Below are 13,073 nucleotides of genomic sequence, written 5' to 3'. Positions count from 1 at the left end.
ATATATTCTTTGAATGTATATGATATATATTCTTTGAATGTATATGCCATATATTCTTTGAATGTATATGATATATATTCTCTGAATGTATATGATATATATTCTCTGAATGTGTATGATATATATTCTCTGAATGTATATGATATATATTCTTTGAATGTATATGATATATATTCTCTGAACGTATATGATATATATTCTTTGAATGTATATCATATATATTCTCTGAATGTATATGATATATATTCTTTGAATGTATATCATATATATTCTTTGAATGTATATCATATATATTCTTTGAATGTATATCATATATATTCTTTGATATATATGTATATAATCTGTACAACTTGCCCCAAAATACTGGCTACTTACTCACAACTCTGTGATATGCAATTTAAAAGTTGAATATTCTTATGTTTAGAATATTACTATCATGTGATAAAAGCAAACAATTATTGCTAATATCTATAAGATGCTACTGTATATCTATATAATCCTTTATAGTTTTTGAAGCGCTGTCCCATTCATTTTCACCTCTTTTGCAAAAGAGGAGACTGAAATTCTGGAAAAGCCTGGTTACTTATTCCTCAAGTCACATAACCAGAGCAGAGCTTGGCCAGGCCTAAACCCGGACTTCTGACACTTCATCTAGTGCTCTTTCCATCACATCAGGCCGAACCCCAGTCTGTGAACTCAGCACTCCAAGCACATTCCTCTGGAACACTGAGCCAGAGCCTCCTACAGGTATATGTGCATATGACTGTATGTTAATAAATAGAAGATACTTCTTTAAAACATCCAAGCTATTGTCATTATCCAAAGGGGAGGATTGACGGCAACTTCTCTTGTCCAGAACATCATGCACCACTTCAATCTGAAATGATGAAAAGAAAAAGTAAAGTAGCATCTCTGTAGGTATATTTCTCTTCAAGGAAATCTAGGTCAGATTAAGTTTTCTCTAGGTCCTAACTCTGTAGACCTACCGCCTGTCATTTTTTTGTACAGTGGTGGCTTGCGTGTTGCTATGATGCTGGAAGCTACGCCATCAGTATTTCAAATACCAGCAGGGTCTCCCATGGTGGACAGGTTTCAGCACAGCTTCCAGACTAAGGCAGACTAGGAAGAAAGCCCTGGCGAACTACTTCTGAAAATTAGCCAATCAAAACCCTATGGATCATAACAGAATATTGTCTGATATAGTGCTGCAAGACGAGCCCCTAAGGTTAGCTGGTACTCAAAATACACAGTGGACGCAACAATAGACTCAAGCATACCAATGATTGTGAAGAAGGCACAGGACCAGGCAATGTTTGGTTCTGTTGTACATGGGGACGCCACGGGTCGGAGCCAACTCGAGGGCAACTAACAACAACACTTGTATAAAACATTTAGATTACTCTATGTCACACATCGGAAGTACTTCACAAATATTAGATCATCTAATCTTTACACTAATCCTACGATGAAGGTGTTCTATTATTATCCCTATTTTATAGATAAGGAAACTGAGTTCCAGAGAACTTGCCCATGGCTAATACAGCCACAAAGCGATGGAGCTGGAATTAAAAGCCAGGTGGTCTAGCTCTAAAATCTGTACCACTATGCTATGCTGCCTTTTGGGGATATGTTCTTGTCCTCATTAGCCATCAAGAACACACAGAAAGAAAATGTAGAGTCCTCTCTGCAGTTCCCAGAGTTTCATGGGTAACTGAGAGAGAAGGAATCTTGTACCCATCAAGAAATGAATGGATGTCTTTCTGAGCCCAGAGTTAGCCTCTGCATGGCCCATAGAAACCTGTCCTCCGTCCATGCTTCATACTTGCAGGACTGGAATCACTTATGAAAGAAACCTCCTTCTGTAGCAAAGAGTAACACTTACTTAGGTGTATTGAGGGAGCGGGGAGAAAAGGAGAAGCTGGAACATATATGAGCTGTTCTACAGAAACGATGCTGAACTGAAGCCAAGACTTGAGATGCTGCTCATACATCTGGGCATATGCCAGTACTGCAATTAGACACAATGCAGCAGCAGTTTTCTCTTTCAGATTAAATACGCCTTCAAATGCACAATATTGATTTAGTGAATAAAGAATGCTGTTTAAGCCCTCATACCAATTCTGCAACCACAGCAATAAGGCCAATTTGGAATTAATTAATGATACTTACTTTTAAGTTGCTCTGATTCTGTCTCCAAGTCTTCTTCCCTGGTACAGCAATGTGAAAGAAGAATTTCGAAACAGATTAAAGTCAGTATTTTAATGAACATACACACATGTTTCTAGTAAATAAAGGAGCCCTAGTGGCACTATGGTTAAGTGCTTGGCCGCTAACTGAAAGATTGGTGGTTTGAACCCATCAGCTACTCCTTGGGAGAACGATGTGGCAGTCTGCTTCTGTAAAGCTTTACAGCCTTGGAAACCCTATGGGGCAGTTCTACTCTGTCCTAGAGGGTCACTTTAAGTCAGAATCGGCTTGACAGCAATAAGGTTTGGTTTGGTTATGGTAAATAATTAGAAAGACACTAATATTGCAACTTGTTGATATTAGTATTTTTAAAGCACACTATGGAGAACAGGGATTGGTTCAATTTATGTACATGATCAACTTCTTTTTGAGCCTGATTTTGCTATGCATTTACTCACTCACTCATCAAACATTCCCTTTCTTGCTGAGCACTGAGGTAGGTGTTAGTAATCATCATATTTACTTATGTGTTCATTCTGACACACAAGCATTTAGTCAGATATTAACTCATTAATGAACTGGATTGTAATGGATTGACTTGTGTCCCTGCAAATATGTGTTGGAATCCTAACTCCTATACCTGTGGGCATGATCCCAGTAGGGAAGAGCATTTTCTTTGTTATGTTAAACAGGCTGTATCAGTGTAGGGTGTGTAGTGCAGGCTGTGTCTTCAACCCAATCACTTTGGAGATATAAGAATAGCAGATTAGGCACAGAAGCAAGGAAGCACAGATGGGGCAAGAGAGATGCCAGGCCACATGAAAATCTCCAAGGAATCCAGGAAAAGAAGCCGAAAAGAGACAAGGACTTTCCCCAAGAGGTGACAGAGGGAGAGCCTTCCCCTACAGCCGGCGACCTGAATTCAGCCTTCTAGACTCCTGAACTGTGAGAAAATAAATTTCTCTCCTTTAAAGCCACCCATTTGTGGTATTTCTGTTATAGTGGCACTAGATAACTAAGACATAGATCAAAAAGAGTTTTTAAAAAAAAATCTAAATTTAACCTGCAATTATGGCATCTAACATTTATTGGGCATTTACTACATACCATGGAGCCCTGGTGGTGCAGTGGTGAAAAGCTATGTCTGCTACATGCCAGGCACTTACTACATACCAGGCACTGTACTAAGGCTACATGGACATTTTCTTTTTAATCCTCAAAAAAAAAAAAAAAAAAACTCTAGGAGGTAGGTACTACTTCTATCCCCATTTCATAGATAAAGAAGTAAAGTTAATAGCTTGTCCAAGAAGCAGAATGGGTATTCGAATCCATATAGTCTACATCAGGGTATGGGTTCCTAACCATTTCTGAAGCACATTAAAATGCTAAAAATAAGCTTCATCAAAAGTCAAAGGCTTAATCTTCATTTAAAAATGTTATGTTTACAAAGGGTAAGCCTCCGTATTATTAAGCAAGGAGTCCAGATGTTCCTACAAAGTCAAGGGCGTGGTCCAGCCAGACAGGATTACTTAAATTCCTGATTCTCAGGGCTGCTGAAAAGGCGGTCACCCACATGGGCTGTGTGGGTCTCCTCCCTCCATGGAAGGAACATACTCTTTGTCTTGTCCTCTTCAGCTGGAGCCAGTACAAGGCACACTTAGGGAAAGGCTGCGCTGTTATGTTCTCTAGACTCTATACTTTACTCTCACTTATTAAAAAATATATACATACACACATATACTAGACTTCGTGGCAATTACCATATACCATCAATTTCTCAATAATACTCATAAGCCCCACTTTAAGGAGATCTAATATACAGAGATCCAAAACTTATTTATAAAAGTTTTGGGAGCAACCATTAACTTTGCTGATTCTTTGCAAATACATTAAGCGATGCACATCATAAGATGTATATACAACTTACGAGAAACACCATTTTCTGAAAAGCAAGGTATATTTACCCATTCATTCAACATTGTAAATACATATATATAAAATTATTGAGCCCCTATATTATATGCCAAGCTCTGTGTTGGGTGCTGGGGATTCAAAGATGAATACCACACAGTCCCTTCCCTTCAAGAGCTTACAGTCTAGCAGGAAAGACAGAAAAAGAGGCAACTACCCAAAAGCCAGAAACCCTGGTGGCATAGTGGTTAAGAGCTATGTCTGCTGACCAGAAGGTCGGCAGTTCGGATCCACTAGGTGCTGCTCGGAAACTCTATGGGGCAGTTCTACTCTGTCCTACAGGCTCACTATGAGTCAGAATCGACTCAACGGCAATGGGTTTGTTTTGCCCAAAAGCCAAGACAAAATGCAGGGGTGGGGCTTGTTATCACATAGGATGAACACCTAACAGAACTAGGGTATGGGGAGCAGAGGCAGGGAAGAAAAGCTTACCTGAAACAAGTGGCTGGGAGCTAGGATGTCTGATGGAGGAGTAGGAGCTAGGAAGGAGGAAGGGAATAGTATTCCAGAGAGAGAACAGTATATGTAAAGTCCAAAAGGTAAGACACTAGGGGCACTGAGGAGGGCGCGTTGGGAGCCAAGGAGACTCTTACAGTTGTTAAGGCAACAGATGAAGTTAGCTTGGACTAGGGAAGTGGCAGTGAGGATGGAGAGAAGGGGATAGCTTTGAGAGATACTTAAACCAGTACCACTTGCTATCGAGTTGATTCAAACTCAGGGTGACCCCAGGGGGGTTTTCTCATGTTTTAGAGGTGGAGCATGAGTGAGAGGAGAACTCAAGTCCCCAGGCTTGGGCAACGGGGGAACGGTAGTGCCACTCACTGAGATGAGGAACATTGGCTAGAGTATGTGGAGCCTTAGTTGCCCAGGGAAAATTCCAGTTGGCAAATCATAATCACAGGTCTGGAACTAAGGAGAAAGAACTGGACTAGCGATAAAGATTTAGGAGTTCAAACCACATTTTACATTGCATCCCTCCCTGGCTATGTCCTTCCATAACTGTAGTCTGTATTCATTGTGAATTCGACAACTATTTCTGCCTCCCGCTAGGTGCCAGGCACTGTGCTACATGTGGGATTTGATGCAAAGAAAAACAAACAAATAAACAAACAAAACAAAACAAAATCTGAAAAACAGTTTGACTCATTTTCATAATAAATCAACACTTTTTGTTTTGATTCGACCAAATCTTTTATATGCTGCATCGTAATTAAAAGTCTTAAGGAATTGTTTGGAGCTGATTGTTAAAATCCCTATTAGTCACAGAGCAATGCGGTAAAGTGAACAAGGTTTGGGGCATAAATAACGCTTTTATTTAATTCACAAACCATGATGGATCAAATCATTACTCATCCATGTCATTTCTTCAGGGAGCTGCCTTCTTCCTCATAAATACATTAGGCAGTCTTAGAATGAAGCAAATCCAAGCTACTCCCAAACAGACGGTTTTCTTGCGGATGACAAGAAAGTCACTAAAATAAAAGCGAGTCTGATTCACTTGAACATTGCCAGTTTTTTTTCTCATGTTTTTTCTCAAGTGGTCATTTTGTAAAAGACGTTGAACTTAGATGCATACTCTCTTTTCTATATAGTAATTCCCCAAGGTAAGTTTATTATCGAGAGGGAATAACAGATGGATGGTCCTTACGAAAAAAGGACAAAGTTCCTTGCATGCAGAATGTGAGAATGAACCGCTGCTGTTTCCAGGTGTCAAACTGTTTTTTCACATGTCCACAAACTCAGAAAATGTACTGACAAAAAATAATATAATAAAGATAAGTACCTTTTGAAAAAAGTTTACATGCTTGAAAGAAAGAGTATCCAGTTCCCACTGCAGAAAGAAAATGTCATGCCATTAAATAAGAATATCAGAATGAAAAAATGAAATGAAACAAAAGGTACTTCTAATGACTAATGACTTGAATGCATCTTGGATGGTCTCCTCAAAACCCTGTTCCTTAAGCCAAGGTGTACAACTTCAGGAATCCTCTTTAGAGGAGTTGAGCTTTTAGAGGACAATTAAGCAAGAAGCCTTAACCCAGAGGGAAGGGACAGTTCCACTCACTGAGTACCTCTTTAGAGTTTATAATTTTTTTCATGTTATCTTCACAACAACATTTTGAAATAAGTAGACATTATCATTCTTATTTTACAGACAAGGAAACCGAGGCTCAGAAAGATTAAGTGAATTGCCCAAGGTCATACAACAAGTAGAAGATGGAACCAGAAATCTAAATCTAACTGAGGTCTATCTGACCCCCAAATACTTGTTCTTCTCCTGCTTTTGAATATCAACCTATACTATTTTATTCTCATAGCTGATAGGCTTTATCTTTTTTTGTTTTTTGTTCTTTTGACTGTTTTTTTTTTTTTTTTTTTTGTATCTTCCTAGCCAATCTTATTCATTCAAGCCATGGTTTATAGTTTCATTTATGAGTGTTGTTGTTAGGTGCAGTCGAGTTGGTTCCGACTCATAGCAACCCTGTGTACAACAGAACAAAACACTGCCCAGGCCTGCACCATCCTCACAATCGTTGCTATGTTTGAGCTCGTTGTTGTAACCACTGCGTGAATCCATCTTGTTGAGGGTCTGCCTCTTTTTCCTGACCCTCTACTTTACTTTATGAGTATATTTTTATATTTAATAAATATTAACTATATACCTTTTATCATCTTAGCCTAGATAACTACTTTCGTCACCTCTTTTTCACCTGGCTCATGCTGGGCACGAGATATATTTTATACTTGTTAGGCCTGGTGTGAGCCTTCTCTGAATTTCAAAGCAGTTCCTCTACACTAATGAAGCCCCTGATTGTACTGGACAGATTACGGAGACTAGATTTAGCCCCATGGCCAACTAGCTTAGGGCTTCAAAGGCCAAATTATCCTCACCTGAGAGACCCCAAAGGCAGCTCAAGGGAACTCCTGGAGAAGTAGGTTCATCTTAATTCCAGAGTAGTTCAACACCATTATGAGGAATTTACTTTTCCCATAAGACTTAGAAAGGAAATGGACATTATATGGTTAAAACTAATTTACAGATTAAGACTAGGAAACGGACTCTGCAAAAGTTAACTGCCAACAAAATTATTGTTTACCTGCACCCATTTAGAAAAGGCAATTTGTTCTATTATTTAAGCCATCACTTACCAGAAGCTTCAAAAACCATATAATAGTTTATCCAGATAAGTAGTAAATGTGTGTGGGTGTGTTGTGTGTGTGTGGGTGTGTGTTGATGCCAGTTTCATATGCTTTCTTCCACCTGATGAAGGAAAGGGTGAGTTTGATGTTTAATATTTCAACAACTGAATGAATTTTCATATTTATTTGCAAGGCTGGAATATTCAGTCCTGAGATTTTTGCCAACATGGCCTACATGCTATTACTACTATGTTCTACTACTGGCCTATAATATCAGCCATGACTGCTGCCTTGTGCTATATAATTTAAACAAAAGCAAAGATGCACAGATGAAATTTCAGTTTGTCAGGATTGAAGAACAAATGCAGTATGTACATCAACAGAAACAAAGTAAACAATAATGAGAAAGGAAGAGATAGAGAAGATGAATGTAAGATACTTTACCATGTTTAGGTGAAAATAATGGTACTCTAGATCTCATCAAATGTTCTGTTCCAGATACCACAAATTGGATTGGCCTCACACGCCTATCTGCCAGGTTCCTGAAATCAGCCTGCTGGCTCTCAAATATGCTCCGAATGTTTTCCAGCTTCAGTTGTACAGTCTGCATTTGAACCTGCAAGTTACATAAGAATTCGATGAAACATTTTCTGAAATGAGGTCATTACAAATCTTATTATATTTCTCAGACTGTCAAAAAATTAATCTAGAGTGCTCGCTTTGGCAGCACATACACAAAAAATTAATCTAGAATTTCAAATATAACTAGAAGAATTTTACAAAGTGAAGTAAAACATATTAATGTTCAGGCAGTCCCTGGATCACGAACGAGTTCTGTTCCTAAGTCTGTCTTTAAGTTGAATTTGTACAAAGGTCGGAACAGTTAGGTACGATTTGCATCTAACATCAGTTAGTCAAATGTTTGTCTTAGTATATAGTATATAGTGTACCTTCCTACGCATTAAAAACATTAAAGAAACACTTCCAGATACACTAAAACATCTTTAACATAATTATGCAGCAATAATAACAGTAATTTTTGATGTGTGCCACGGAGTAGGGCCTGTTTGTTATTATGAACCATTGTATGTAGCTCAAATTTTTAATATCATAGGCTTTACGGGGGTTGATTCATAACTATAGGTTGTATGTAAGTTGGACGTTTGTAATCCGGGGAGTGCCTGTATTATCTTCACATGGTTATAAAACCAGAGATGAAGAGCTCAACCAAAACAACCTGGGGAAGAACTGTATCGTTCAGTGATAAAACTGGTCACCGCATGAAGTGATTTACCCTTCCTGGGCTGGAAGGGATAACGGCTGGAAGATAAGACATCTTACTCTCTCCTGTTTGGTATGACAAAGCCACCAAGTTATAAAAACAATAAAATCAATAGCATTGTCATAGTAGATTTAGCCTGCAAGACACTCCCTTTAAAGTTCTCCTCAGAGCCACCAATGGATAACACCTGTCCGTCCCTCCTAGATGCTATGAGGCAACTAGAGTTAAGTTTGGTTGCTTCCAGAGAATGGCTTGGTCACTGCCATGTTTCAGATTTGCTGGGCATCCTCTAGGATGTGCAGATAAGCATGGATACCTCTCCAACCTCAGAATCAGCTGCACATTGTAGCAGCAAAAAGCATCACCAATACTCTTATCTATAATATGGAGGGAGTCTTTCATGTCACCTCCAAGGGGGTAGGACTGCACTAACCTATAGCTGTCCACCATGCTAACGCTAACTTCAGTGCTCCCCCCTTCTCCAAGAAGACTCAGATTCTTTCTTTACTCTCACAACTCAGTTGAGTGTTATTCTCAAACAGAGTGGAACAGCCAGGCCTGTGCCCGGGGAGTGTTGGCAGTCAATGCTGCATAAAGGAAGGATGTTTGGGGTAGAGTTGTCTTGACACGGGCCCAGCATTCTCCTAGGACCTCTTTGGGCCTTTCTCCAAAGCGGCACAAGAAAACATGTGTGAGAGCTCCCAGTATGTGAAAAGAGTTTAAAGATAATGGAACCAGAGCTCAGAATGGAAATTGCTCTTCTTTTTATAGCAAGTATAAACCTTTGGAGTCTTTGCTGCTTAACCACTATCATCCTTTGTCCTTAAAAGGGCTGGGTAACTGCACTTTGACATAAAGTTAGCTGTGACATAGTATAACTCTTATATACTACTGCAATTATAATACAATTTGTTTATTAAAAAAAATTCTCCTACCTTGAGTTCAGGAGATAAAATTATATCAAATTCATACTGTAGGGTTTCAGGATCATAATTTATAAAGGGCAGAGCCATTTCAAGAAAATTCTCGATGTCTTGGAGCGCTTTCTGAGCTTCTTCTTTAGACTGAAATTTATCTATTTCCTGATTAACTAGGAGATATTCCCCTTCATCACAGCACTGCCGGGCCTAGTGAGAAAATCAAGGAAAAAACATACACACAAATGAATAAAGAGGAAACATACTTGTCTTCTTCAGCTGTGGTTTCCATGAATCGGAATCACTTTCAGAGCTTTCAAAAAATAAAGATATCTGCGTTCTGCCCCCAGAAATTCTGACCCAGTAGTTCTAGGCTGGAAGCTGGGCATTTATATTTGTGCAGAGCTCCACAGGTATTTCTAGTGCACAGCCATGGTCGGGAACCACTGCCTTCACTTCATAGCTAGTAACTCATTCTGCACCAGGACTCTGACCACTCTGTCAACACTGACACTTTAGCTGCATGGTATTTTCCTGAAATCAATAACTGCAACATAAAACTCCTAGCAAAATATAAAGTGTAACATAAATGCTTAATGATTGCTGAGGACAAGAATAACGTTTTCTTGCCAGAGAAGGAGGTGTACAGATTAAAATCTTGACGTTGGAATCTGACACCTATAACTGATACCTCTATTTTACCTTGCAGTGCCAAGACCACATCTGCAGGGTAACCCTTCTGTTCACTACCTACCCATGAAAGGAGGGGCCAGGCCCACAAGCCGGGGAGGACTATTTTCTAGTCACTGTTTACATTCTTATTGCTATACTATGAAATGTAGACGGAGTTTCAGGCCTTAGTGAAATGCCTCCTGGGACTTTGAAAAGTGTTATGAGTGCAAACTCACTAGAGATATCCCCCAAATAGAAAGGAGATCATCCACTTCTCATCTCAATATGCAGAACTGAGGCTCCGCCTCTTACAATACGGGACCAGCCATGCAGACTACATAGGTAGATAGCTTAAAGGACCATAATCAAACTCAGTCCTTCAGGCCTCTTACAAATTCGATTCCAAAGCTATACCAGACCCTGACCCCATAACCTCAGAGGAGACGAAAGGTGTACCACAAAGAATGAGGGCAAAGCACGTCAGGCTGGGAGAACCCAGGATAAAAACCATACATCCTTCTTGAGAGATGGGCCATTTCCCCTGATATACCTGCTGCAGGAGTTTATGCATTTTGAAGATCCTGCTGAGCTGTATCCGTTTTGCTTTGATCTCATTCACCAAAATATCAGTAAGGTAACGTAGCTCATTGCACCTCTGGCAGATTAAATCAAGTGCGTAATGGTGATTGGCCGCAAGTCTGTGTCCATGTAATATCACAAACCGGGTCTTGGCTAACAAATCCTGATTTTCAAGAGAGAAGGAAAATAATGACTGCATGATCTCTATTCGTATGGGGGAAAAAGAAGAAAATAAGAAGCAAACTGGTTTAGCAAGGAAGATATATTGCCAAAATTCCCGTTTGATGTCATAATTCTGCAGGCTGCAAAAAAGGTCCAAGAATTAGCTATAGCAGCAATGTCATCAGAAGCTTACAGATTTCTGGTTACAGAAACAGAAAATTAACCATCCCACCCAGAATGGGGGTGAGACTTGTTTCTCCTGGTTTGTATGGATTTAGAACAGAACTGCATAGACAGTGAAACGTGTGAAAGCTGAAACTTGACGGACTGCCTTGTTTTTCTGGGTCTCGCAAGTTTTCCACCTTTGACAGGATGCAGTCTTACCACTTTTCTATCACTATTAGTGGAAAATATTTTCCTTCTCTGACAAATTTCCACCTTACACAGGTTCCAGCTTTCACAGGTTTGGGCCGTACCAAATGTGGGACACACCAGCCAAAGAAAGCTGTTGTGATTGATCCACATACCCTGCGGCTCAGAAACCTCATTAGAGTCATCGTCATCCACCTGTGTTACATACTAGACGCGAACATCGCAGGGTTTCCAAGTCAAAAGGGACCTTAGCAGGCTTGCCTCCACCCTGTGAACTACTGCTTCGCCCATATATTGACTGAACCATAGTAAGAGCTCAGGAAATGCTTGCCAAGGTAAAATAATGAAAACGGAAGCCCAGAATGAGGTAGTGACCAGCCTAGCTAGCCAGTGGGAAAACGAGGATTAAAATCAGAGCCCCCAAATTTCCAGGCCAGTTTGCCTTCTCTTTTTACTGTACCATGGGGATATGCAAATTGTTCCACAATCACACAGATCTACAAGGATAATTCCAGAACTGGTCACTGCCACTGCTGCCTCTCAATTTCTGTTCTTTGAAAATACACCTTAAAAAGCCTGGCCATACCCTCCCATACAAGGCAGGAGAGCAAAGCCAGAGTTTGTTAAGTATTAAAGCCCTGAGTCCAAGCTTTAAGACTAGTAGGAATAATGGCAGCTGCCTCTTTAGAGTACTTACTATGTCCCAGGTACTGGGCTAAGTGCTTAGATCTACCCTCTAGATGAATCCTCACAATTGCTCTGTAAAGTAAACATTTTATCCCCAATTTAAAGATGAGGAAATTGAGAGATAGACAATTTAATCCCTCTACCCAAGGTCACACAGCTAGTAAGACTAAGTAGGTCTCTCAGTCCAAGTCTATGTTTGGTTCAACTGCATAAATCATATGCTGGACATTTAAGGAACTCTCTTCTTGCCTGTTTTCCATCATTTTCATTATGATCATTACCAAGTACCAAATATCATTCTTGATAGACATTTTTCTAGCTTCTTCAAAATGAATTATGTTCATGTTCTTATTGGTGGGCTTGAAACACTTCACATCATCTCAGAGGCCTTCTGCTACAACTACAGGATATATCTGCCATGTCACCCCTGGCTTATATTCAGAACAGAATATAGTCCAATATTCTTGTGCCAATTGTACAGAATGTTCCTATGACAGATTAATCATAATAAGGGTTTGTTATGGATTGAAGAAAACAAAAATCCTCACAACTGGACCAATAAGCAACATCATGATAAATGGAGAAAACACTGAAGTTGTCAAGGATTTCATTTTACTTGGATCCATAATCAACACCCATGGAAGCAGCAGTCAAGAAATCAAAAGACACATTGCACTGGGAAAATCTGCTGCAAGAGACCTCTTTAAAGTGTTGAAAAGCAAAGATGTCACCTTGAAGACTAAGGTGCACTTCACCCAAGCCATGGTATTTTCAATCGCCTCATATGCATTCGAAAGCTAGACAATGAATAAGGAAGACCAAAGAAGAACTGACGTCTTTGAATTGTGGTGTTGGCGAAGAATATTGAATATACCACGGACTGCCAGAAGAAAAAACAACTTTGTCTTGGAAAAAGTATAAGAAGTATATATAGCCAGAGTGCCCCTTAGAAGCAAGGATGGCGAGACTACATCTTACATACTTTGGACATGTTATCAGGAGGGATCGGTCCCTGGAGAAGGACATCATGCTTGGTAAAGTACAGGGTCACCAAAAAAGAGGAAGACCCTCAACAAGATGGACTGACACAGTGGCTGTAACAA

The 13,073-nt window shown here is 39.7% G+C and overlaps 1 protein-coding gene across 1 annotated transcript in view; it reads right to left on the bottom strand.

Annotated features, from left to right (window-relative positions):
* MCF2 (MCF.2 cell line derived transforming sequence) overlaps nucleotides 1-13,073 on the bottom strand; it is a 66,768-nt gene that overhangs the window by 27,328 nt on the left and 26,367 nt on the right. The window contains exons 10-15 of the mRNA XM_012556818.1: nucleotides 10,721-10,912; nucleotides 9,517-9,708; nucleotides 7,744-7,915; nucleotides 5,942-5,989; nucleotides 2,170-2,207; nucleotides 789-877 (exon numbers count right to left, since the gene is read on the bottom strand). Coding sequence (XP_012412272.1) covers nucleotides 789-877; nucleotides 2,170-2,207; nucleotides 5,942-5,989; nucleotides 7,744-7,915; nucleotides 9,517-9,708; nucleotides 10,721-10,912 — 731 coding nt within the window. The remainder of the gene's footprint in view (nucleotides 1-788; nucleotides 878-2,169; nucleotides 2,208-5,941; nucleotides 5,990-7,743; nucleotides 7,916-9,516; nucleotides 9,709-10,720; nucleotides 10,913-13,073) is intronic.

This window comes from Trichechus manatus, unplaced genomic scaffold, assembly GCF_000243295.1.
Source record: "Trichechus manatus latirostris isolate Lorelei unplaced genomic scaffold, TriManLat1.0 scaffold00079, whole genome shotgun sequence".
NCBI lineage: Eukaryota > Metazoa > Chordata > Mammalia > Sirenia > Trichechidae > Trichechus > Trichechus manatus.
Note: the sequence above shows the minus strand (reverse complement) of the source record. Positions and strands in the feature narration are given on the sequence as shown.